We start from the raw sequence: 27968 nt of genomic DNA, 5'->3' as shown, positions 1-27968 counted from the left end.
AATTCAAACAGTAAGGCAGAGCTAATAATACTTACCTACCTCAGGGTTCATAGTAGATTAATTTGTTAATGTTTCCAGATGTACCTTAAAGAAGTGTTAAGTATTAATTGTCTCCCATTTTGAGTAAAGCTGTAATATCATAATAAAAACTAGGGTGTGATCCCAGATTTTGTAATAATTATAATGTAGAGTCCCTCTTACATATTAATTATACAATTCTTACTAGAAATCTTGTCTTGCAGCTAGATATAGTGAATGAAAGCTCTCCATCTTTATCAAGTGGATTTTATAACCTGAAATACTATATGGGACCCATTTCCAGTTGTTTCTTGAGAAGCCTCAAAAGGGAAGTGGAGTGGTACTAGGAATGTCTACATATAAACAAGATATAAAATATGGCTAACCTAAGCTAATCAATCTGTGATAGAGACCAAAATTATAGGACTAGTAGCACCACCTATTATTAAGGGTGTCCAATCAGAACTAGCATGGGTATGTCTCTTCCAGCTGGGAATTACAACCTCAGCTCCAAGTGTAGACCTACCCTTCAAGTTTAACAGCTAAAGACTCCGAAGATTTCATCCTCACTGAGCATGCTCCAGCCCCTCACACCTCCACTCAGGAAAGGCTGGGCACTACAACAAAACAGGGAACCTGGCTCGCCAGTGGTCTTAATGACTTCCCTGCTGGTGCCCAGTCAATGTGGAGGAGGAAGTCAGTTGGCTTGAAAGCGACGGGGACAAGAGCTGGACTCGGGGAATGCAAGTGGAGAATAGATTGGGACAAGGAGCCTGGTGAGACTGGGAGCGGAGATGAGGACTGGTTGGGTAAGGAGATGGGAACCAGGAGCCAGGTGGGTGGTGGGAAACTGAGATTGCCTGAGCAAGGAGACTGTGCTGGATGGCGAGGGGAAGCTGGGTCTGGTTGGAAAAAGGGACAGGTCCTGGTTGGGCAAGAAGATGGGCCTGGGATGGAGGAGGAGACACTGGAACTGGAAGCCACTGTGGGGAAGACTGGGAGCCATTAGGAAAATGGGGTGGGGGGAAACTAGGAACCAGTTGGCAGGGGAGACAATGAGATGGACAGAGGAGTCAGGGCTGGAGGAAGACTGAAACTGGCTAGACAAGGAGACTGGAACCGGGATGAATGGGGAAGGGGAAGTTAGGACGAGAAGCATCAGGAGTGGAAACTGAGACTGGGTAGGCAAAGAGAATGGGACAGGAAGCAGGGGAGGGGAAGAGACAGGTTGGTGGGGATGGGGCAAAAGTTACCAAACTTGGGGTGGGGGCAGGACAGACTGGAGGGTATGCATCCACTAGAGAACACCCTCTTCCAGAACCTGGAATGAAATTCAAGATTCCCAAGTGTGAGAATTATTATTATTTATGAAAGATATTACCATGACACTAAATTAGCCCAAAATTCCTTTATTAAATCCAAAGATTGAATGGTATTTATACAATTGCTCTAAACATGCCTAAAGGCTTAAATAATAAGCAATTTACTACATCCAAACAGTAACAAAACATTTATAAGTGCTCAAGATACCTACAAACTGGCTAAACCCATGGGTGCTTAGACCTATATTGGATGAATCCAAAGTGGTCAAGCAAGAATTAGCAACAAACCCTTTAAGAGTTTAGTTTTTTATATCCTGTCATTGCCAATTATGGGACTTTAGCTAAGGCTAGATGTAGTTTCTTATATAGCCAATTATTTACCGCACCTGGTACCCAAATAACCGTGTTTCATTTCTGTAACTTCAGCCAGAAATCTTTAAGTAAAAGCGATATTTTGAAGGAGCCCTACAAGTTTAATACAACAACTCTTCTTTCTCATGAACTCCTTTTTTGGTCATATGTTTTGGGCCTATAGCTCATGGTAATATCCAGCTCAGTTTAAAACCATAGTTCACCCAAATCTAATGTGGATTTATATTCCTACACTTACTAGAGTCAACACTGTTCTGTTGTAAGCAAATATTTGTGACGCCTATTGACAAAATGTCTATCTTCTCTCCCTCTTGTGCTGGTCCATGTGATGATATCCTCTATTGCTGTCAGTTTTTCCACAAATTCAGGTGTCAGTGATCTGTGAAATAGAGCTAAAGGTTCCAACCCTAATGATAACCCATGTAGGTGTCACAATGATGCACATGATAGAATTTGTTTTTTCAACTTGCTTTGTTAAATACGTAGGAAATTTCACACAAAAACTACATTAAAAGAACACTATTAAGGTTATTAGAGAGACAAGCTGGGTGAGGTAATATCTTTTATTGGACCAACTTCTGTTGGTGATAGAGACAAGCTTTCAAGCTTACACAGAGCTCTTTTTAGTTAAAAGCTGGGAAATGCCAGAATTAAGGTTGACTTGTGTGTGTATTATGATACACTCTTTAATTCCATGATCACATACAATTTTTTCCATAGGACCCGTCTCCTTCAGTGCACAGGATGGACCTGCTCTGGGACCAAAGCAAGCTGTGTGCAGCAAAAGAGACTTATCTGTAAGACCACTGACTTATTGGTTGCAGAAGTTGGAAAGTATGTATGTAGGGAGTAAGGCAGAAGATTAATGAAAGAAAAAGAATGATCTTAGACTGCTACTCTGGAGAACTGGATTCCATTCCTGTCTTTGCCACAGAATTCCTACATGATGGTAGGTAAGTCATTTAATCTAAAATATGACAGGGGTTTGCTAACTGTGTGTTCCTTGTTTTCTGGGAGCTCAACTTGATATCCGTTGGGTCTGATATGCAGAAGTGCTGAGTACTCACAGCTGCAACTGAAGTCAATGGAAGCTGTGATTTGAACATCTAAAGTGGATATCAATCTTCTTGATCATTGTATATCTGCTTACATTTTCACACCTATCAATGCCCCTAGGCTGGGTCATATGTAGGGGAAACTTCTACTTTTTCAAACTTCCTAGGCAAAAGTAGTAGGCCAACAGACCCCCTAACTAGAGGAACTTTAAATATAAAGTAAATTTTCAGAATAAAGAAATATTTAAACTGAAAGCTCTGAAAAATAATGCCTATTGAAATCAGTGGGGGCTATGTGAGATTGGGACCTCAGTTACAAAGTGGGCTAGAAGCAAGTACTGCATATACATTGGGAATACAGCTGGCTGCAAAACTTGTTTTAACTTAAAAAAAAAGTCAAAGTTATTTTAATCTCAAAGTGTTTAAAATAGAGCTATTTGATTAGGATAAGGAGGAAACATTTTTGTGATAGGGTTATTTTGGAGGAAAATGGCAGTTCTTGGAAACTACTCAGAGTTCTGGAATGTTAGAAATAGTGGAGGAGATGTATTTTGTGGGCTAAGTGCAGCTGAGAAATCAGTTCCATGATAAATGCAGGATGCTTTTGTTATTACATGGATATGACTTACCAGCTAATTTATATTTAAATAGAATACTGATGCTTGTTAAATGGGTGATTGACTAACAAAATTGGTTTCCATATTTTCTTTAAGAGAACATCTTGAAATTTGGTACACCATCATTATACCTTGCTGGTTGTAGGGGAAAGACCCTAACATCTAAACGTGTCAAGTGGTTTTATTTATTCTATGTCCCTTCACTTTTCTCTTTTTTACATGTGTTTTGACTGACCTGTTACTCTTCCTTGCCCCTTTCAGGCCCTTCCACTAGGCCTAGAAGATAAGTGTAATACATTGAAAGTCACGCTCAGGACCAAGCAGTTCTCAGTTTCGTTGTTCTCTCTTCTTTTCCTATCTGTAAGTTCTCCTGTTGTACAGAGAAGAAGCAGCAGCACAACAAGAGAGCATCTACCGGCTGCTTGCAGGGGAGCTTAGCTCTGCAGCTGTTCCGTGCGTGGGACCCAGCGCAGACAGCAGCTGCCGATTAGACCCCCGAGCCCTCCAGAGGCTGGTCAGTTTCCGTGGGTTTGCAACTCACCGCTGGTTAGTCAGGTCTGTGCAAGTTGGAGGCACTGAGGACCGTGCGCGCCTTTACCTGAACTTCCAAGGGGTAGGGGGCATGGAGTGCGATGGCGCCTCCATCAATAGCGCTTGTTGCGAGCTGCACCCAGGCCACTGGTCTATCGGAGGCAGTGGGGGCTGAGTTACAGGCCAGGCGTACGGGATTAACGAAGCCAGTAAACCTAGATGGCGGGGGTCACACTGAGAGGCAAGGACACCTCTGAACTGAGGCGGAGGAAGGCAAGCGGCACGAAGGGGAAAGGGCCAAGGCACACCCGGCAATCGGCCTGGCTCCTGCCCGGGCAGTAGTTCCTTCCTGCCCGGCTGGAGGCAGCGCCGAGGGGCTGGCAGCCGCGGCTGTGCCCCAGCCACAGGCCGCTCGCGGACAGCCCCTCGCTCGGCTCCGCCAGCCGTTAACGTCCCCACCTGGAGCCGGGCCGGACGAGGGGCCCCGCGCTCCTGTCCTTCCACCTCCCCCCCACCGGCCGCGGGAGCGCAGCGCGGGCTGTGCGTGTGTCTGCCTTGCCCGCCCCGCCGGAGCAGCAGCGCGGCAGGCGGAGGGACTGGAGCGGGGCGGTGCTAGCCCGGCTCCTCCCAGTGGCGGGAGAGGGGGAGCGGAGGCACACACACACACACAAACCAGTGGCAGGATTAGCTCATCTCGGCGGCGGCTCCTCGGCTCGGCAGCCTCCCCCTGCTCCGGGCGCCCCCTGTCCTCGTCCCCGGCCGCGCGGCTCGGCGCCCCTTCCCCAGCTGGCTCCATGGCTCTGTGCAATGGAGACGCCAAGGTCAGTGCCGAGGCGGGCGCCCCGGAGCGAGCGAGCGAGCGCGCTGTCCCCTTCCCCCTGCAGCTCGGGCCGCGCGGCCGCTCGCCCCAGGACACTCCCCGCGCCGGGCCTGCCAGCCTCCTCCCGGGCGCTTTGTGTGCTCGGCTGGCGGGGCCCGCGCCCAGGCCCTTCCTCGGGCTCCCTCCTTCCCCTCCCGCCCAGGATCGCCCGCGGAGACCGCCCCCAGCGCGGGGATCGCGCTGCCGCCCCGATGTGAGTCCCCGGCCGGACTCCCCGCAGTGGGAGGAAGCGCCGCCCGGGGCACATGGTGCAGGCAGCGGGGGAGGGGGCATCGTGCCTGAAGCTCTGCAGACCTCCGGCGCAGGCAGCGGCACCGCCGGGGAGGCAGTGGAGGGGGCATGTGGCTGTAGCCTCCCTGTGCAGCCCCATATGCTCCCCCAGCCGGAGTGGTGCAGTATCGCTGCCGCTTGCCCCCCACCGGTGCCCCTGACGCGATGCCCGGGCACAGCGAGAGGCCCAGCCTTTCCCCCTCTCTTTGGCCGTTGGGGATGAGGGCGGGGGAGAAGGAGAAACACTGGCGCCCCTCTGTGCTAGCTGCGGGTTGGGGGAAGCCGCCGTAAGTGCCCACCCGTTTACCCCTTCCGGTGTCCAGCCCACGGGCTTGGGGTGAGAACAGCAGAGGTGCCTGTTGCACACCCGCACACCGCCTCAATGTGCTGGAGTCCCACTCACTGGATGGGTGGAACAGCCCACTTGCCTCCGGATCAGTGCCTTCCCTCCTACGGTGCTGGCTTGAGGTACCAGTCCACATTGTTGGACTGGGCATGGCATCCGAGAGACCTGGTCTCTTTTTTCTCCATCCCTCCACTGGGGAAAGAGCATAGGTTTCCCCATCTCCAACCATCCCAATATCTCTCTGCGCTTAACAGCTTTGGACAAGCCATAATCCCATAGTGGGGATAGAGTGTTCTTTTCTGAACCAAAAGCAGCTATTCCTTTTGCATTGCAAGTAGACTGACTAATGCCCCTCCCAGCTCCTGGCCTGGAGGGAAGGGTGCCCCTTTGCTCTCCCAGTTCTTGTAGGTGGTGCGCAACCTGAATTTGCAGTTAAGTTATGCTTTAGTCAGGTTGTTGGACTTGGTGCAGGGGTATCTATGGTTGCAGTTTAATGGCCTGTGGTGTGCAGGAGGCCAGATTAGATGCTTGAACCCTTCTGGCCTTTAACTATGAATCTATTAAATAAACAGAAAAAGTTGAATATGGTGGATGGTATGTGATCTCTGGGACTTAATGGGGAGCGGAAGTGTCTGATATGTCATAGCCCATGATCTTCATGAAAGGATTGGGAATTAACGATGTGATGGGCCCCCTGTACAGTACTGCCGCAAACCTCTGCCTGTAAAGAGCTGCATGTGCTTGGCTCCTTTTGCTGTTTCTATTACTCATAGGCCTTGAGGATGTATAGGGCAGAAGATTCACAATGACTTCATTATAGCTCAGTTCCAGTTCAGAGGAGCTTTACTTCAGCTTACCTTTTTTATTTTTAACTATCTTATTTTTTAAACTCCTTCACAGTTTACTTGTTTTCCCCCGTGTGTTAACGCTATCTCAAGCACATTAGAACTATATATTTAAAATTCCCTTATTTCTTGTTTTTGATCCTTTAATTTAATTTTATTTTGTCTGAACTAGAAAACAAGACAATTCTGTTTATAATATCGTATGTTTACATAGTGACTTTTATCCTGAAGAATCCCATATTGCTTTAAAAGTGTTGGTCCCAATCCTGCAGCCAGATCCATGTAAGATTTGCCTGTGCAGTGCCCTGTTGACTTCTTTGGAGATTGGAGCTAATGTATTTGCAGCAGTGGGGTTAGAGTGTGCGCTTTCATGATTGAATGCCTTTTCTAATGATTCAGGATCACACTTTGGCAATAAATAATATTCAGCTTAGTATAGTAAAGACAGTAATTCATGAACTCAAGTAATGTACATAACAGAGCTTAAGTCAAAGTGAGTTTATTTGGTTTCGTCTCTGCTGATGGAATGACATTTACAAACAAAGGGGTGGTCTACACTTAAATTTTATGGGTATAACTATATTTGATTGGGTGTGAGTTTTTTTACCGGCATAGGTACACCATTATAAAAGTACCTTATACTGGAACAGCTTACTTCCCAAACCAGAATAAACTACGCTGGTGTAACTTTGTCCATACTAGGTTTGAGTATTTTTGCCACTTTATATCAGTATAGATAAAGCAGCAAAAATGTCTGCTGCAGACAGCCCCAAAGAATCCTTTGGTTAGGTTAAGCATATGTTCCTTGAAAGAGTTGAAATAACTCACAAAAATTCTCTCTAAAGCCATGTCTATACTGGAGGGGAAAGCACTGTGTTAGAAAACTTGTTAACTCCCATGAAGTGAAACATGATTTTGGCCTTTATTGTGGACAAGGACAGTCTTGTTTAAGTAAGTGTGTTAGCTGGCCGTAATTAACATGTTTTCTAACCCAATACTTTTCCCTACCATAGACAAGACTAGGAGGGAGTTCTCCTTTTGGGCCCCAGACCTTTGGAATTTGCTTCCCCCCTCCCTCTTTTCCCCTGCATCTCTGTAACAGCCAGAGTTTGTTAGCCCTTAGGGCTTGTTAGCCCACTGCAAGGGCCACCTTTTCTCCCTTGTCCGTGAGGAAATGGAAGTAGCGTATGATTAGGTAATGGTGGCCTGGGTCTTTGGGAAATAAGTGTGGGGTTAATTAATTTGTTTTATTAATGTTGTTGCTGGGTAATTTGAGTTGATCTGGGGTAACTGATGGGTCCTGTTTCATTTATGTATATTTTAAAAAGATTTTCAAGCGTGACAAGAACATTGGATAGGTGCTCTTCTGTTGCACTTTGTAACAATCCAAATACATTTTTATAGCTTTCTTAGCCAAAATAAAACCAACAGTAGCTTGAAAAGACAAGAACAAAATTCTCAGTTTTTGCTTGTATAAGCCACTAATTTCAATGGGAGCTATGGGTGTTAGCATCTGTGATGTCAGGCAACTTATTTAGGCACCTGAATATAAATTCAGGTGCCAAACTTTAAACATTCAAATATGAATTCTTTGGTCTGAGCTCCTCAGAAAAACAGATTTGCCACTCAAGTACTGTATAAACTTAAAATGGATTAATAGAAGTCTTATAATATACTGTGTATGGATAATTATGGTTATAGTACAATATTCAGAAATTGAGAGAAGTTGATGAGTAAGACATTTGTAATTGATTTGTATATATATTTATGTACATCAGTAGCAATTCATGTTTTCTGCAGACTCGTTTAATTATTACCATGGTCAATTAAAAAATATAATAGAACAATTCTGTAATGCCACAAAAAATGTTGCATGACTGCCATTAATACCACCAAGAGAGAGGTAATAGAAGGTAGGTTGGATGCGGCATCAAAACCAAAAATCTTAACTTCACAGGGCTCTAATTGGCAATAATGTAATTTCAGTATATTGTCTGATTTTGAATTTCAACTTCATGTGTCAGAATTCAGAATTCTTAGATTTTTGTCTGAGAAACTACAAGCAAATTAAAGTCATAAGATGACTATTTTGTAGTAGTGCAATGGGTTTATTTGGCTGATCAGTGACAGATAACAGTAGACATTTTTCACATCTGACATGGTTTTTAATATGAATTCTTGTGACTTAAATTAGTTGAATAGCTACATTTTGATATCCCGAGAGAGATGAAAAGGCCCTGCTATATTTTTGTTCTGTACTGTCTCCTCACCCTCCCCGTGCTTTTCTGGTCTGAGTAAAATCTATCAGTACAAAACTAAGAACGATGTGTTCATTCCATGTTAATGGTTGCCTCTTTTTCTGTTGCTTTATTAAATAAAGCTTCCTTTATCTAATATGTATTTGAGATCTCTTATTTTTAGCCAAGTTGTAAATCAGAGAGTTAAATTCTGTCCTGATTTATGTCACCCATACTGTCCCATTGCTGTCACTGGGCCAAATTAAGGCCTGGTCACCACTACAAAGTTTTGTTGACAAAAGTCAGCTTTTGTCGACAAAACATGGGAGTTGTACACACTGAAATGCTCCTCCTGCCGATGTATCTCCCCTGCTATACCAACATAAAACCACCTCAATGAGAGGCATAAGGGATTATGTTGGTATAGTTAGGGTGAAATTGAGTTAGGGTGAAGCCATGAAATTGATCAGAAAGCCAGACAGCTAAAGCCCAGTTGCCCCCTGCTTCTCTGGAGAGCTGTGTGACTGGACCCTGCTCCCAGCTAGTAGCCAGGGTGAGAATGGATTCTGCTCCTGAGTGGGAGTCAGGGCAAGAAGCCCGGGCAGCTGGACCCCACTCCCGGCTGGAAACAGGGAGGCGACAGAGAGGGGCGGCAGCTGGGCTCCCGTTAGGGAGCTACCAGTGGAGTTGAGAGACCAGACTGAGCTCCCTACACTGCCCCTCTCAGATCAGTAGAAGCATTCCAGGTGAGGACATACACCACCGACCCAAGGAAGGTAGTGTAGACATCAGCCACTGCAGTAGTTAATGCAATGGCTGTAAGTTGACCTAACATAGGTCGACTTATCTTTGTAATGTAGACATAAACTTAGAGTTAATGTGTAAGTTAGACTAACTTAGATTTGTATCCTATTAGACGTACTTACAGTTGCTTAATGAATTCAGAATTACCTGACAAAGGCTGCTTTTCTATTTTTTTACAGATATGTTAAATGGAAATACTACAGAAGCATAGTTAAGAATGCAGGTTTTAAAGAGATATTATTAAGGGCACAAACTATCCCGATGCGTGGGAAAGACAAGAAGTATGATATAAGTGACTACCCTGGCTTAACCAGGAGATCTTTAATGACCTGAAATTCAAAAAAGAGTCATACAAGAAGTGGAAACTAGGTCACATTACAAAAGATGAATATAAAAGAACACCACAAGCATGTAGGGACAGAATTAGAAAGGCCAAAGCAAAAAACGAGCTTAAACTAGCTAGGAACTAAAAGGGTAACAAGAAAACATTTTACAAATATGTTAGTAGCAAGAGGAACACCAAGGACAGGATAGGCCCTTTACTCGATGAAGGAAAGACAATAACAGAAAATGCAGCAATGGCCGAAATGTTGAATAAATGCCTTTTTTGTTTGTTTTCATGAAAAAAGTTAATAGTGATTGGACGACTAACATAGTGAACATCAGTGTAAATGGGATAGGATCTAAAGCTAAAATAGGGAAAGGACAAGTTAAGAATTACTTAGTCAAGTTAGAGGTCTTCAAGTCAGCAAGACCTGATAAGTACATCCTAGAATACTTAAGGAACTAGCTGAAGAGATCTCTGAGCCATTAGCGATTATCTTTGAGAACTCATGGAGGACAAGAGAGATCCCAGAGGACTGGAAAAGGGCAAATATAATACTTATCTACAAAGAATAAGGACAACATTGGGAATTATAGACCAGTCATTTTAACTTTGATACCTGGAAAGATAATAGGGCAAATAAGCAAGCAATCCATTTGTAAGCACCTAGAAGAAAATAAAGGTGATAAGTAGCTGTCAACATGGATTTGTCAAGAACAAATCATATCAAACCCACCTAATATCCTTCTTTGACAGGATTACAAGTCTTATGGATGAGGGGAAGCAACAGATGTGATATATCTCAATTTTAGTAAGGCTTTTGATACTGTCTCACATTCCTGTCTCATAAACAAACTTAGAGAAATATAGCCTAGATGTACCTGCTGTAGGTGGGTGCACAGCTGGTTGGAAAACTGTACTCAGGAGTTGAGTAGGGCCCCACAGGGATTTGTCCTGAGTCCGATTCTGTTCAGTATCTTCAAATGTTTTGGATAATGGCACAGAGAGTACACTTATAAAGTTTGTGGCCAATACCAACTTGGGAGGGGTTGCAAGTGCTTTGGAGGACAGAATTAGCAGTAAAAATAATCTTGACAATGTCAATGTCAAGAAATGGTCTGGAATAAATAGGATGAAATTTAATAAAGACAAATGCAAAGTACTACATGTAGGAAGGACTAATTGATTGCACAAATACAAGTTGGGAATGACAGCCTAGGATGGAATGCTGAAGAAAAGGATCTGGGGATTATAATGGATCACAAGCTAAATAGGAGTCAACAGTGTAACAGTGTTGCAAAACAAACAACATTCTGGGACTTATTAGCAGCAATGTTGTGGGCAAGACATGAGAAGTAATTCTTTCCACTCTCCTCAGCATTGATAAGGCCTTAACTGAAGTATTGTGTTCAGTTCTGGGCACCATACTTCAGGAAAAATGTGGACAAACTGTAGAAAGTCCAGAGGAGAGCAACAAAAATGATTAAAAACAACGAGAATCCTGTAGCACCTTAAAGACTAACACATTTCCATAAGCTTTCATGGGCTGCAACCCACTTCGTCAGATGCAAATGATTAAAGGTTTAGAAAAGGTGATCTATGAGAAAAGATTGAAAAACTGGGTTTATTTAGCCTGGAGAAGAGAAGAGTGATGGACGACATAAGTCTTCAGGTACATACAAGGTTGTTGTAAATGGGAGGGTGAAGAATTGTTCTCCTTAACAACTGAGGACAGAACAAGAAATAATGGTCTTAAATTGCAGCAAGGGAGATTTAGGTTAGACATTAGGAAAAACTTCCTAACTGTGGTGTGATTAAGCACTGGAAGATATAACCTACAGAGGTTGTGGAATCTCTGTCATTGGAGGTTTTTAAGAACAGATAAGGTCAGGGATGGTCTAGATCAGTGGCTCTCAACCTTTCCAGACTACTGTACCCCTTTCAGAAGTCTGGTTTGTGTTACGTACCCCAAGTTTCACCTCACTTAAAAATTACTTGCTTACAGAATCAGACATAAATATACAAAAGAGGCACAGCACATTATTACTGAAAAAATTGCTTACTTTGTCATTTTTTACCATATAATTATAAAATAAATCAATTGGAATATAAATATTGTACTTACATTTCAGTGTATAGTGTATGGAGCAGTATAAATAGTTCATTGTATGAAATTTTAGTTTGTACTGACTTTGCTAGTGCTTTTTATGTAGCCTATTGTAAAACTAGGCAAATGTCTAGAGGAATTGACGTACCTCCTGGAAGACCTCTGCAAGAGGTATACGTATCCCTAGCTGAAGACCACCGATACTTAGTCTTGCCTCAGAGCAGGGAACTGGACTAGATGACTTATTGAGGTCCCTTTTAGTGCTACATTTTTATGATTCTAAGAATGACATTTTAAATCCAAAACTGCAGGAAATACAGATTTCCATTCCCACCATGATTTGAACTGTAAACTACTGTATTCGTAAATTAACATTTAAATACACAGTGCTGAGCAAAGTAAAAGCATTGGATATTATGTAGGTTTTTTATCTGCTATGAGAGGAAAGATGGTCTTGTGGTTAAAGCACTGAACTGGGACTTGAGAGTGTTGGGTTCAATTCACACAACTTCCTGTGCTACCTTGAGCAAGTTACTTTATCTCTCTTTGCCTCAGTTCTTCATTTTTAAAATGAGAATCATACTTCATTACCTCACAGAGAGCTATAGAAGTGGTAGATGGACATCAGGCTGATACTTCCCCTGAACATCATCTGATCCAAAGGCCTTATCTGTGGTCTTCTAAGACCTGTGCAGTTTGTCAGCAGGAGACGAGAGTTCTGGTTTGTGTGTGTGTTATCTGTCCTCTTCCAGCAACAGCTGTTGTCTTCAACACTTTCTCTTGCACTAAGTGTTGGTGTATGAACTCTTAATCTACTCCTCTTGTAATTTGTGTCCTGTCAAAAGCAGTTAAAATAGTATTGGTGTTTAAATTGAGGATTTAGAAGTGTAATTGTCATAGTTGGTGCAATCTGACCTTATTCCGAATTTGGCAGTTTACTCTTAAAGGGTGAATTAAATGTGGTAGCAGTATATTTTTCATTTGTTCTTACATGACCAATAAGAGTTGACTCTGATTCTTTTAAAAGACTACACTCGCATTTTTCAACAGTGGTCATATTAGTCTTTCTCTTCCTATTTCATTGCTGCTAGATTATTAATGAGCTAACACAAAGTATGGGGGGATATTTTCAAAAATCTACAAATAAATCCTACTTTTTATTAATCAATTTAACAAACCCACAATTTTAAATTATATACAAAATACAAGTAGGAAATTCTAGTGTGTGTGTATATACACACAATAACTTTAATGAGAAGAATGATTATAGTTCCTTATCTGGCTCAAGACTCAGAAACCATCTTACTAACAGCTTCTTATCAGAGATGCAATTAACACTTTAATTCGACTGTTGTTCTTATTAATGAGAGAAAGTAAGTGACAGACTCCAGCCTTGAAAGAGGCTATAGAAAGGTCTTAGCTTTTTCCTTTATCTTACTGTCTTTACTGGGGAATTCAAGCAACCCTCAACAAAAGTTTAAAGCTCTAGATTCTTGAGCTGTGGTCACCTTCCACCCCTAACTAACTCGGATTTAGCTAGACTACAAGTACAAGATGCTTCAGAGTGTTTATCCCCCTTGTCTTTGGAATGTTGTGTTGCCATGGAAGTTGAATAACATTCTTGCCTCACAGTAGCAAAGTGAGGACAATACAGTAAATAGAATCTTCACTCATGGAGAATCCATCCTAGTGGGACCTTAAGGAGAGGAACTTTTGGCACCCAAAGTGGTAACACTGTTTGTGGAGCTGAAGGGTGGACTCCTTTATTTGCAGTGGAGACTGCTGATGTCTGAAAGAGGGCACAGTATTAATACCTTCTCTGTTTTTGGTCCCTTTCTTCTCTCTGAGGTTGGTTGTAGGCCACTGAAACAGAGTAGCTTAGCTCACTTGCTCTTGACAAGCCACTTCTACTTAACTATCAGTAAAAGTTATATCAGTAATAAATACGTAGCATTGGTAATGTATGTTTAGTATACAAAGCGTCCTACCACTATAAGGGAAAGGCCACTGCAACCTATTTTAATCCTGAATTGCAAGGATCCCAGACTCCCAATACACACAATATTTTTCTCCCAGAATGACTCTGCAGCTACTATTTATGTACATGGTTCATCTTATTATTACTTTACAGATGTATAACCTGGCACTTACATGAAAACTTAAATGTTAAAGAGGTTTGCTGTCTGAATGAAGTTTTTGGGCAATGTCTGATTGAGTAATACACTTGGAAAGGTTTCAGTTCTTTCTTTTCCCAATCAACAAGGAACAGGTTTCTTAAGATACATGTACATGTAAGATACAAGACAGATCATACTGAATAAGCATAGAATGTGAACTACCCTTTTCACCTCTTATAGGTGGTCACTTCTAGTCGGAATTGAGAATACATAATGGAGTGGTATGGGAAAACTTATATTACCACTGACTTAGGGAAATTCTTTCAGTCTCTAGGGCTGTCAAATCAGTACCTCCTTATTAGGGCTAAATCATGCACTTTTAAAATTACCATATTCTGTTTTAGGCTTTTTATGAAATGCTATTTTTATATTCTCTGAAGTTCTGCTGCTCCAAAAAATGGAGTGACAGTATTCGTGGGTGGGTCATGTGCACCACTTTTATTAGCAGAAAGAGGTGGTAGAAGTGTCCCTTTTTTCTTCATGATTGGCCTGGTAAGTGAGCAGATGAGGGTTGGGAGAATATGGCTCCAGTGTATATTAATCAGTGGTAAAATTGCTGTCCATGTAAACAGCACACATGGGTTGCCAGGTGGTGGTTAGGTTACCTATATCCTGCTATTTCATGTATAACTGTATGTAGCTTATAATAAGGCTTTTTCATTAAAATGTTTTTCCTGTCTGTTACACTTTGCATCTTAAAGAATTCCATGTTTTCCACAAAGGGTGACTGAATTTGTGCCCTTAATAATTAACTTCCCAATCAGTGTTCTTTTTAAAGAGACTTGCTTTGATTTGTTGTCCTGACTGTGCACTAATAGTTTAACTGTTATGATAAAGTGCTTATGTAAATAATGTTCGCAGCCGGAGAATGCTGGAGGAGATCTCAAGGATGGCCAATATCACTATGAGGGGGCAGTGGTAATACTTGATGCTGGAGCTCAGTATGGAAAAGTCATAGATCGTCGTGTACGAGAATTATTTGTTCAATCTGAGATCTTCCCTTTGGAAACTCCAGCCTTTGCGATCAAGGAGCAAGGATTCCGGTAGGCTCTTGTTTGTTTGTGTTTTTAATTTAAATGCAAAGGAATCTGTGGATCTCAGCAACAAAACTAATTGATTGTTTTTATGATATACTAATTATACCTCATTCACTGATAACACTGCTTATGTTATCGTTAATTTAACAGGGACACATAAGTTTCATTGTGGAAACTAGCACAGGGACTTGCCTAGTACTTTCATTTACTACATATTCCCACATTTGATTTAATTTTGTTAAAACATTTTAATTTCTTTAAGGTCACTTTCTGTTGTTATGCAAGTCTTTTGAGGGGCTAACTTTTTTATATGTAAAATCTTTGTGTTAAGTCTAATATTAAATTTTGACTAGCCATTCAACAGGAAAATGCATCTGGTTTTTTTAAGTAATTTTGGTAATAGTAAAATAAATAAGAAATCTTGCATCATTCCTTTTATAGAAAATACATAACACTTAAATATTTGTAGTTCCATCAAATAATTTTATAAATTGGAAATGGTATACTATATCATGCCAGGCTCTTTCTGGGAGGTGAGTAAAATGTTATCTGATAGTGCTTATTAAAAAAAAAAAAAATTCTGCCAGTTTGCTTTATGCTTTACACATTCATTTTAGCTTTTTAAAAAAGAGCTTATAGATGTATGGTTCTTTCTCTTACGGAAAAAATTGCTATCCAAATCTTACAGATTTATACTAATCACTTGAGTATCTAGTATTGTGGTATAATAATGCCAGTCCAGTAAAAATTCCAAGAATGTAGCACACACACATCACACTACTGTATTTGGAGTAGCACACAACAGAAATTGCTTCATTGAATTGCTTTTCTCTTGCTAGTGATTGTTTTTGCACAAGTAGAATGCCAGTATAGCTAAATGAGTTTGCAAAAATCTGCATTCACTATACCTCTTAGAGAATACAGATGGCATACAATAGTAGACATACGTTCACTATTGCATACCTAATATACAAGATACACTCTTTGTACTCTTTCCCTTTTAGTAATGCAGCTGGGAAATACTTGTAACTGCAAGATCTTGTTTTAAGACTCCACAATCAAACCGTTGAATAATAATTTCCTGACTGTGATATATTTTCAGGCTTTTCCTACTGGTTTTTAAGTTTATCAGACTCCGTATATGACTATTTCTGATTTTTTAGCAGAACAGACCACGTTCTTACCTGTAGACATTCCCTGTTATGCTCATGCCTGTAGCTTTACTGTAGCTTCACAAAGAGCATTTTTTCAAGTGGTACCTTTATTTAATAAATTTAATGCATGTCAGTTTATAATTTAAGTATTTGACATATAAAGACAAACATGCAATTTGTTTTAAAATGAAAACTGTTGCAAAGGGACCATTGTTCCACAAATGCATGAATGGATTTACATGGTTAACTTCTGCCTTTGTTAATGGATGTCACCCATGTGAATTGTGTTACCCCTTTCCACTAATGAGGAAAGTGATGTTTGTAGGCGCTATATGCAATGTTAGGAAAGGTTTTCTTTTATTGACATCTTTAACCCAGTTTCTTCCTTCTCCCCAGTCTTGCAACCTGTTTTTCAATTAATGAATGTGATGTTCTGTATGGAATAAGTAGCACACTGGTCCAAGGTCTGATATTTTGTTATATTCCGTATTGGACCAAAAAACAATGACTAACTAATAGTAATTTTGAAGTTTGGTATCTTCCAAATTATCACAAGTTACTTGCTTCCAACTTTTTGAAACATTGGGATCCTCTTTTTACTACTAGCATAAAATAATAATTTCTAGCCCTAGATGGTCACAAGGTATCAGACCTTAAAATCATATCATTTTGGTTGCCTTAACCTCTCCTTAGTGGCCACTATCACAAGAACCACAGAACCTAAGAATCAATATTCATGCCACCTGAAGGCAGCTTGGAACCCAAACTCTCAACAGTATGAAGAATAAATCTCTTATCTTCAGCCGTTTGAAATATCTATACTTTCTTTTTTCACCCAATTCAGCCTCTGGCTAGGAATATGAAAAGCACCGTGGGCTAGATTCATAAAGGGACTTAAGAATTACATTGCTCAGTGTCTCAGAGTTCCCTCCAGTGGGATCCAAAAACTCTGAGTTAAGTGCCTAGGCTCCTTCTACAATGAATGGGGAGGTGAAAGGCACCTGAGGGTGAGATCCACATAAAACAGCAAGCTGAGTGGGGAGCTGCCTAAGCTATCCAAATGCAGATACCAAGGAGAGGGATGGGTCCTAAGCCCTGCCCCTCTCAGGATGTTCAATGCCTAAGTCCAGGCTGATGGGAGGCAGAGGTGCCGATCTCCATGTGGGATCACAGCTATGAACCCTCTCCTGGAGAAAGGTGATGGTGCATGGCTAACTCCACTCAAAATGTGTGGGTGTGGGAGGATGAGGTGAGGAATGCCCAGTGGTTAGGGCACTCTTCTGGTATATTGGAGACCCTTTTGCCTTATGAGGAGAAGGGATTTGAATGTGGGTCTTCCATCTCTTAGCTGAGTGCCTTAACCACTGGACTATAGAGTCATTCTAATTCTTTCTCTCTCTGGCCCAATGTATGTTTAATTTTTTAAGTCTAATGCACAATGGAATAGCTTCAACAGGAGAGATTGAGACCCATACCAGCATATCCCATGGTCCCTTTGTGAGTCTAGCCTGGCCATTTAAAACAAAAAAAGATCCAGACAGTTCAATAAAGACACAATTGTTGCAATCATGTTTTAGGGTGGCTTTTATCCATTGTTTGGTCTTGGTACAAAAGTTATGCAAATTGATAAGATTTCAGTCCTGGCAAGTTGCCCAATGTGGGGAAAATGTGGGCATCTTTGCTTTAGGGTTTAGGTGCTGGGCAAATTGTAAGGGATCATCATAAGGGGTCAGTCTCAACATTTAATGCAAACAAAGAATTTCTAAAATGTAAATGTGTGCTATTTTAAAACTTTTAATCTTTTAAAATCTGTCTTCTTTGCAGGGCTATCATCATATCTGGAGGACCAAACTCTGTGTACGCAGAAGATGCACCTTGGTTTGACCCAGCAATATTTACAATAGGCAAACCAGTTCTTGGAATCTGCTATGGCATGCAGGTGCTAATCATGGATCTCTTTGTCTACAAATATTGTTTTAGGTCTAGGTCTTAATTCTGACATTCAGCTAAGACTGTTCAGTCTACTAGAAGAACTTTTTCATATATAGCTTAAGTATAATTAACAGGATAAATAAACCTTGCATGCATAATTTCATTTAGAAAATGTGAATGATGATAGTTTTGAAGATACTGAGTATACTATATATAAACTCTTCTCTTGGTTCTGCCATGAAAATAGCAAAGTAATACTTATGCTATGCCTCTTTAGCTATTGCGGACTAATATACATTTATCATGGTTTTTTTTTAAAAAAGTTCCATAGCCATTAATTTTTTTAGTTTAGTTGGTATTGAGGAATGCGTTTCTATTATAAACACTTGGAGTAGTATGCTCATTTAAATAGTTTTTTCCCTTTCTTTTTGAATGTAGAACTCTCGATAGTTTTCAGGAGCAACTCTGCTGATGGAAAGATATATAAACAGATTTCATGTTTGTTAGAAATTAGAAATTGGATTAGTTGATATTCTAGTAGAAACAATGTCTAATCCTAAAATCGTTACTAATATGCTAGTCACTAAAACTGCCAAATCAAGTGTGCTGTTCAAAATGGTTGATACAGTTCTCACTGATTCTCAGAAAAAAGCAATTAGCAAGAACAGGAAAAAAGAATACCATGAAATAGAAAATATACACTGCAGAATATTTCTTCTTTAAGGTTATTGTAACATTTCAAATCAGAAAGAAAAGAAGTTCTGTATTTTATGTTATTCAACGAGTCATAAAAATAAACTTTTGATCCCGAATGCATTTAGGCATTGGGTGTTGATCCCCCTCCCACACACACATAATTCTCCTGTAATATGTATCCATTTTTTTATAGTTTCAGCCATTTAGTACATGAGTTATGTTTAGGTTTGGAAGAATTACGTTTTTATTGGTAAATGTCAATTTCACATACACAAATTGACAAAAAAAGTTTCCATTGATGATTAATTGAAATATAGAGATAGGCAAAATAAGAGAAATGCTGTTTGTGAATTTATTAGAGTCCAATCTTAACGAGTTGTAATGCCAATGGCAGTGGTGCCATAGGAGGAGTGCAATTTAAGTAGCTTTAACTTTTGAATCTGTGTCTACTATCATTAAATAATTATTGTCTGATTGTCCCTCCCTCACCATTATGTTCTGGAACTGTGAAAATTTAAATGGATAAAAATCTTTAAAAATGCTTAAAACTAAAAATCAGTATTATCTGTTGAAATTAAAAAAAAAATTGAATTATACTAAGCCTATGTATGTTCCTCTTACAGCCAGAATAGAAGTTGTTTAAACATTAAGAACCAGAAAGCTCACATTTACATGTGGTTCCTTGCTTTCAGAATTATTGGGATCTAGGATGTATAACTTTTTTTGGATCTGTTTTATGGTACACAAATGTCTGACTAGTGAATCAACAAAAGGGATATAGACCGTGTTATGATTTCATTTCAAGAAGTTAGGTGAGGAGGAAACATAAACACATAGAAAGTATGTTCAGAAGTAAGTATTTATGTAGGCATGATTATCCTCAGGTCTGGATTGAGAATGTTGTGTTGTTTTACCTACTTCAGCTCTTAACGTGTAAACTAAAATGGATTTTAACAGAGGATGTTACATGTGCATATCTTCCATTGTCATAAAAGAGAGCTAGGCGCATGCGTCTGCACTCAGAATTTAGCCCATAGAGTGTGGTGGCTTTTGTTTTGTTTTCTGTAATTTGGCATAGCTGAGCCATTGGTAAGGACTGTCTTCTGCTGAAAAATTGCATAATTTGGGAAACTGCATTATCCTGGACCTCTAGTTTCCATTCTGTGTTAGTTGTGGCTTAATTTTTGGTTGGCTAATTGCTTTGATATGTTGTTGTTCTGATAGCACCAACAATATGCTAGACACTATCCCTACATGAAGACACAGTGAAACTTTCAAATGCACAAAGGGCAGTTAGATGCTTTATGCCTTTGAAAATCTTCCTCCACAGCCAAAGGAAGTACAGTGTTCTATTTCAGGTGTAGAAATTTACCCAGGCCTTTATAGATGCTGAACAGTGATAACTGAAACTTTCAGAAAGGTTTGAGTTTATGAAGGAGAAAGTGGCTATCAGCAGTGTGAATATGGAAATGTGTGTTATTCTAGCAAATGGGATTGCCCTAGAGTAACACAAATCAAAAACAGTGTTTGTTTGAGAACTGAGCCCAGGGGAATTCCACAGGATTTACTCTACAAAGATGAAGAGAATCTGTGTATAAACAAACCATTTAGTTTGTTAGAACATTTTGAAACCAGTCAAATACAGTAAATGTAATACCAAACCTTAAATAGCAAAATTTCTTGTGGTATCATATAAAATAAACTTTAAAGTAATAGGAAGGGAAAGCACTTACAAATCACTGTCAAAGTCATTGGTTATAGTTGCAGCGGAAGATTCCATACTTTGGACCCTGAAATCTAAGATGAAAATACTTGGCCCATTATGTTCGGAATGGAAATTTAAAAAGCAATAGCAGGATTACAAACACTCCACTATGATTAAATGAGGATAGATGGATGGTTTTTTCCACATCTGGTCATGTACCACAATATTAGGAAAGCAGACCAGTATTTTCAGTTGATTTAAAACTGTCAGTCGGTAGTGGGTGCCAGATTTCAAAAGTTAGGCATGCATATTTATATATTCTTAACTAATGTTCAGGCAAATCAGATATTTGCATAAGCATGTGGTCTTTTATGTGACTGGCCATGTGTATTGGATACCTGATTTGCACATGCATATCAGTTATTTGTAAGCACAAATAAATGTGTGTAGTTTTATATGCCTAGCTTTGCAAATCTGGACCTTAAGCTGTGTGATAAGAAGACTAGGGGGGTCAAATGGTTCAAAAGGCTGATTCTGATCCTACACAGCTATGTTATAATATGTGGGCTTGTGTCATCAATGTAAATCTCCTACATACTAATGTAACTCCTGTTAATAATGAATGCTGGTATAAATTTCCTCTAGCACATGTGAAAACAGGCCTCTTGATTCTCTTCCAACCAAGAGAATACTACAATGTAAAGAGAAGCCACATTCATTGGTTTGAAAGAATAAAAAGGGAAATAGAAGAACTTGTAGAATTCAAAGCCTGCCACTAAAGTTCTTGGTTTAATAGCATTAATGTTATGGTGGCCTACCTAGTCAATTTGTAATTGGAATGGTTCCCAGCTATGCTAAGAGGAGACCAGTAAAAGAGGAGACTGATCACTGCAATGGTGAGAAATAATGAAGATTCTGACTGTTTGGCAGCAACATTTTATAACTAGATGACAATGACCTGGTCTGCAGGAGGTTTCAGTGACTAGCAGTTGGTTATCATAGCCAGCAGGTTAAAGTCATAGTACAGAGAGAGCAACGTGAATATATTAAATGGAAATAATGCTGGACTGTAAGACTTGTAGTGTAAGATATTTACAATGTTTCTGTTTTGACAGATGATGAATAAGGTATTTGGAGGCACAGTGCACAAAAAAGACGTTAGAGAAGATGGAGTTTTCAGCATTAATCTGGATAACACATGCTCACTGTTCAGGTATGCAGGTATTTGTAGCCACAAAAATGGTAGGGGAAATACCATTCTAGAAATGAAAACTAGTGACAGTGTAGACGCAAGCTAGCTTTATAAGGTAGAAAATGGAGTTTCACCCACACTTATGTGAAATTGCCCATCATTTGCTTATATAGCTATTGCAACTGTGCATATAAATTAAGCAGGTGCTAATACAAATATTGAGACAGTTAATTGTCCAATTGAGTATACATGTAGGTGTGCATGTTTGTATGCAGAACTCTGGCCTCTGCTTTTTTTAAAAACAAATCCCTGTGTTGTTTTCTTTTTAAAAAGAAAAATTACCCTATACTTCATATTTGCTGTAAAAGTAAGGGGTTTGGGGCTATATTCTTTACTCTTGGATCTTTTATGCATGTTACTTGGGAGTGCTTTGATCTAAAACTATTTTTTTAATGTTTAACTTAAAAAACAAGGAGTGCTTTATTGGTGAGGCACCATAAAATGTGACAGGAACCACAGCTCAGGAATCTTTGCATTAAGGCAAGTTCTACAGCTATTGCTGCATTGTGTTGCACAGTGGGTCACTTTGGTGTTGGCTGGCACCCATAGGTGTACAATTCCTAAAAGCCCTGGAAAAACTGATGAAGTCTTAATGAGGTCTTCTGTCCCTTTAAACTTGGTTCTTCATGTTCTAAAAAGCAAATTTGGTTCTCAGTATTGCCTCAGGACATCTCTTTGAGCCCCTTGTAAGAATCCAGTCAATATACTGGTCCACAAGATCCTAATTCTTGTGATTATTTCTTCTTCCAGAAGTGTCATGGAGCCTCACACCCTATCCTGTCAAGTTTAAGGTCCATCAGGATAAGCTTGACCTTATCACCTTTCCTAAATTCAGGCTAAGAAAGCTTTGTTAATTCATTTTAAAAAAAATAAACCACTACCCATTTATTCCCCTTAACCCACAGAAGTCCAAGGCGAGTAGGCTTGGATGTCAAAATAAACATCTGAATTTGACTTAAACAAATAGATGAGTTCAGAGCTTCAGAGAGATTATCATCTTGCATGGAAGACCTACTGTAAGAAAAGTGAAGCAGCTTCCAGAGAGAGAATTTAACAACTGAGTAGCTGATTAGTAAAACTTTAGTGCTAGAAAGAAAGTCCCACTTGTATTTAAAGCATGTGCTTGACAGGTGGGAAGAGGCCCATGAGAGGGTCTGATAGAAATCTATAAAGTGGTCAACTGTATATCAATGCAAACCTTCCTGAAGAACTAGGTGTGTTGTCCATGCATCACTGGATACAGCCTTTGGTAGAAGGATATTGTAGATGGCTATAATTGAACCCGAAAGTTGAATTTCTTGTACTGGTGTGGGAAGGTCCCAAGTGTTCACAGTGGCATATAAAATCAAAGAGAGAAGGGAAAACTTTCTTTAGCTGTAAATTACCTTTCCTTGAGATTTCCTATACCAATATATACTGCTTTCCTTGGATGACTACCGCAATGTCCTTGTATAAAGTTTTATCTTAGTTTTGTATTTATTTTTGACTAGTACTACTTTTGAGGTTTCAGTGAAATCCTATGAACTGGCAAGTTCTTTATATGTTTGGGGTATGTCACCTAAAGTCTTGATGGCAGTTATTTTCTCTCTGGCTGGGAGAAGTTATATGGGATTGAGAACAGCCTGAGCTTGAGAGGTGAGGTGGTCTGTAAAATGTTTTGTTAATTGATCATGCCAGTGGTTATCAACCTATTTACCATTGTGGGCTGCAGATGCAGCTCTCTCTGTGTTATGTGGGCCACATCCACACAATATATATACTATCTATGGCCCTGTAGATGTCACATGGGCTGCAGCTGTGTGCTGATTAGGCCATAAGCGGCCCGCGGGTTAAGAACCACTGATCTATGCTTTGAAAAGGTAGAGAACCTATGCCCTAGAACAGGGGTGGGGAACCTCCGGCCCGCGGGCCGAAAGAATTTGATCCGGCCCGCGAAAGAATTTGATCCGGCCCGCGGGAGGGCAGGAAGTGCGCGCCGCCGAAAGCTTGCCGCCGAAACCCCGCCGCCGTGTGCCCATTTTCGGCAGCGGGGGGAGTTCGGAGGCGGTTACTGGCCCACGGCACCCCGTGGACACTGTAAAACCACGCCGCCGAAAAGGCGGAAACGGCGGCGGCATTTCGGCGGCGGGGGTGGAGTCGGCGGCGGCGCGGTTTCACGGCGGCGGCGGGCAGTGCCCCTTTTCGGCGGCGGCAGCGGGATTCGGCGGCATGGCCTGCGAATGACGGTAGGCATACCAAAATGGCCCTTGGCAGGGAAAAGGTTCCCCACCCCTGCCCTAGAACATAAGTCAGTCTGAACTAAAATGCCTTTCAGCACGAAGTTAATATAGAAATACGAAGTTGTATCAGAAAATCTGTGGTGTGCTTAAATGTTTAATATTCCACAATTGACTATACAAATAAATGTAGATGTTCTTGTTTGTATTTTCACTGATTTTTGTTTTTATCCTGTATTTAGGGGCCTTCAGAAGGAGGAGATTGTGCTCCTCACTCATGGAGATAGTGTAGATAAAGTAGCTGATGGGTTCAAAATTGTTGCACAATCTGGGAATATTATAGCAGGTATGTATTGTGCAGAATTATGACTTGTCTCTTGAGCCTTTTTTTAAAGGGAAGATATCCAGTGAATTGTGGCACAGAATTTAAGTTTTGTAAAAATAAGCTTTTATGAAAATCAAGAGTATTTGGAACATTTCTCTGTAGTGTTTTAACTCAAACTTTGCACCATTGTGCTAGTAATAAAAAAGACTGAAATTGATTTGAAAATGACTAGTCTTATTTTAAATATTCAAGTTGAGAAATGTTAAAAAAAGCATCAGGGAAAAGCAAACTTGAAGAAGAACTAAAGAATTCTTGAAATCGAGTCCTTGCTCACGTCCATTCCATGTCAGGCGTATTGCCGCCACATGCACCAGTGCCAGAGTATCTATAGGACCGGTTCTAGTGCTTTCTCCAGTGGTGTGTGTATGTGCTGATATATGGGGTGCTGCCGCCCCCACTCCCAGTTACTTCTTACCACCCATGATGGTGCTGAAATGTCCTTGCCTCCGCAAGCAATACTACCAGTGGTTTTATCTGTAGATTTAGTGTGTATGGTTCTATTAGATAAGCTAATTAGTTAGAGTTAGTAGTTAATTAGTCCCGCGGGGACATAGCCCCAGGGTTGGGGCATGCACTGGTCCCCGGACTTCAAACCATATACTTTATGTAAGAAACCCAGGCCCATGAACAATCCTCACCAGAGTTGCCTAAAGTGGCTGGGCGAGACCCATGTCTGGTATAAGTGCAGGATCTGCAAAAACTTCAGATCCTGCACAAAGAGGACTGGGATATTAGGACAACTCCTGATGGAGTTGGCTTTTAGACCGGACTCCAAGCTGGGTTGCTCAGAATCTGCACACAACACTTTGGCATCAACTCAGAGCGTCCCGCCAGCACCAAGTTCATCCCGGCACGGTCACCATTCCTGGTGCCGAAGAAACGTCATAAGAAGTTGCATACCGGAAGAGGGTGCTCCCCGGCCCCTAAGAAGGACAAAAAGGGAGGGGGAGACAAGCTGAGGCCCGTGCTGGGCCTCTCGTCTTTCCCTGAACTCAGATCGGCTATGGCCTCACACGTTAGACCTCTTAGTCATCCCCAGGACCCACCTCCGACTCCTAGCAGCAGTAGGGGTACCCGGCACCTCACGGTGCCATACACACCTAAGGCCTTCCAAGAGGCCAACGACTTGCTCTCGTTCCCGGTGCTGCTCACTCCTTGGGGAAGAGAGACATCTGTGCCGGGATCCTGTGTCAGTACACCTGGCTAAGAGCATGTCCAGGGGCAAGCCCACGATGGGAGGCCTGCACAGATCCCTGATGCTGCTCTCCAGCTCCTTGTCGGTCAGTGACACCCCGGCAGTGGACGCGAAAATGCCATTACCAGTCTCCAGAGAACCGCTACCAACAGCCAGACTTTCAGAACTGATCACCGGACCGCTGCTACCGGTCCCCAGAGTCTTGACGAAGGTCGGCAGGGTCTCGGCGTCAATCCCCGGAGCCATGTTGTCAGTCTTCAAAACGCTGCTACCAGTCACTGGAGTACCATCATCGATCCCCAGATGCTCGGCACCGATCGACAGAGTCCCAGCACCAATCCCCGGAGCTGAGACACTGCACCTCCTGATACATCAGAGAGGTGGAGATGAGTTCAGCACTGCCGTGGTCACCGGGAGTCACCGGGAGAGGATCCCTCTGATTCAGTCCTGGAGACTGGTACGCCACGCTCAACCTAAAGGACGCATGCTTCCATATTTCCATTTTCCATGGCTGCAGATGGTTCTTACGGTTCATGTTGGGAGACAGCCACTAACAATTCATGGCCCTTCCATTTGACCTATCAACAGCACCAAGAGTGTTTTGGCGGTAGTCACAGCCTACCTCAGACATCAAGGAGTATAAATTTACCCTTATCTCAGCAACTTGCTCATCACGGTTGCAGAAAACCTCAGATCCAGCATGGTATCACGGTACTACAGCCCACCTGCCAAGATCTGGGCCTGTTGATAAATTAACAGAAGTCAACATTAGTAGCGGCACAGAGGATAGAGTTCATCAGGGTAGTCCTCAACTGTACCCGGGTCAGAACATTTCTACCACAAGCCAGACTTCAATCCATGTCAGAGCTGATTGCCCAAGTTACAACTCATCTGCTCACCACAGTGAGAGTTTGCCTCAGACTTCTTGGGCACATGGCAGCATATACCTACACGGTATACCTGCGCCTCAGACAACTGCAAATGTGGCTAGCGTCGGTTTATTCCCCGGCAAGACACAATCTTGACAGGATCCTTACGATACCACCTCAAATACTTACGTCATTGAGTGGTGGATGAATCCTGCCTCAATGGCAAGAGGGGTCCCCTTTGCGGGCCCCTGCCTGACACTCTCCTTGGTGTCAGATGCCTCAGACTTAGGGTGGGGAGCCCACCTCAGCCCCCTCAGGGCCCAAGGCCTCTGGTCCGCAGAGGAGTTTACATTGCACATAAACGTCAGAGAGCTCAGGGCAATTCAAACTAGCCTGCGAAGTTTTCCTTTCCCAGATGTCAGGAAAGGTAGTATGGGTATTGACAAACAATACAGCATCAATGTATTATGTCAACAAGCAAGGGGGAGCAAGATCCTCTGCCAAGAGGCACTCTGTTTGTGGGACTTCTGTGCGGAAAAAGCAATCCACCTAGAAGCCTCACACCTCCTGGCGATCAAGAATACATTGGCAAATTGTCTCAGCAGGTCCTTCTCTTCTCACCACAAGTGGTCCCTACACCCAGAGGTAGTCAAGCTCATCTTCCAGAGGTAGGGAACTCCCCAGGACCTCTTTGCAACCAAGTAGAACAGGGCTTGGAGAGGCTCTTCCTGCAGGTCAGGGACCCGGTCACTCCATGGGACCTCAACCTAGTCTTGTCCGGATTCACTAGGTCTCCCTTTGAGCCCATGGTGTCTTGCTCTCTTGTTGTGGAAGATGGCCTTTCTTGTAGCAATTACTTAGGCAAGACACATTTCTGAAATCAGAGCCCTAACATTGGAACCTCTCTGTATTGTGTTTTACAAGGATAAAGTTAATCTGTGCTCTCATCCGTCATTTCTACTGACTGTGGTACTGCAGTTTCATGTCAACCAGGACATCTTCCTGCCAATCTTCTTTCCGAAGCCTCACAGCTCTTGTGAAGAGAGATCCCTGCATCCTTTGGATGTCAGGCAAGCCCTGGCTTTTTATATTGAAAGAACTAAGCCCTTTTGAAAATCCACACAGTTTTTCATCATGGTCGCAGAGTGAATGAACAGTCTGCCATTTTCATCCCAGAGGATTTCCTCTTGGATTGCCACCTGCATCTGAGCTTATTACAACCAGGCAAAGGTTGCGCCTCCTGCTACTCTGACAGCCCATTCCACAAGAGCACAGGCTTTGTCAGCCACTTTCTTAGCTCAAGTTCCAATAAAGGAAATTTGCAGGGCTGTGACATGGTCTTTTGTTCACACCTTCATGTCTATGCCATCACTCAACAGGCCCAGGACGATGCAGGCTATGGCAGAGCGGTATTACAATTGGCACATCTGTGAACCCCTGACTCACCTCCAGAGGCACTGCTCGTGAATCACCTGACATGGAATGGACATGAGCAAGCACTTGAAGAAAAAACAGTTACTAACCTTCCATAACTGTTCTTCGAGATGTGTTGGTCATGTCCATTCCACGACCCACCTTCCTTCCCCTCTGTCGGAGTTATGGCAAGTTATGAGAAGGAGGG

The 27968-nt window shown here is 41.8% G+C and overlaps 1 protein-coding gene across 1 annotated transcript in view; it reads left to right on the top strand.

Moving 5' to 3' along the window:
- The first annotated feature begins 4590 nt into the window (after nt 1-4590).
- The window catches only part of GMPS (guanine monophosphate synthase), a 49148-nt gene continuing 25770 nt past the window's right edge, over nt 4591-27968 (top strand). The window contains exons 1-5 of the mRNA XM_067548984.1: nt 4591-4736; nt 14768-14949; nt 17922-18036; nt 21546-21643; nt 24141-24244. Coding sequence (XP_067405085.1) covers nt 4710-4736; nt 14768-14949; nt 17922-18036; nt 21546-21643; nt 24141-24244 — 526 coding nt within the window. The 5' untranslated portion in view covers nt 4591-4709. The remainder of the gene's footprint in view (nt 4737-14767; nt 14950-17921; nt 18037-21545; nt 21644-24140; nt 24245-27968) is intronic.

Source organism: Emydura macquarii, unplaced genomic scaffold (genome assembly GCF_026122565.2).
Source record: "Emydura macquarii macquarii isolate MOO-44397 ecotype Brisbane River unplaced genomic scaffold, CSIRO-AGI_Emac_v2 contig_18, whole genome shotgun sequence".
Taxonomy (NCBI): Eukaryota; Metazoa; Chordata; order Testudines; family Chelidae; genus Emydura; species Emydura macquarii.
Note: the sequence above shows the minus strand (reverse complement) of the source record. Positions and strands in the feature narration are given on the sequence as shown.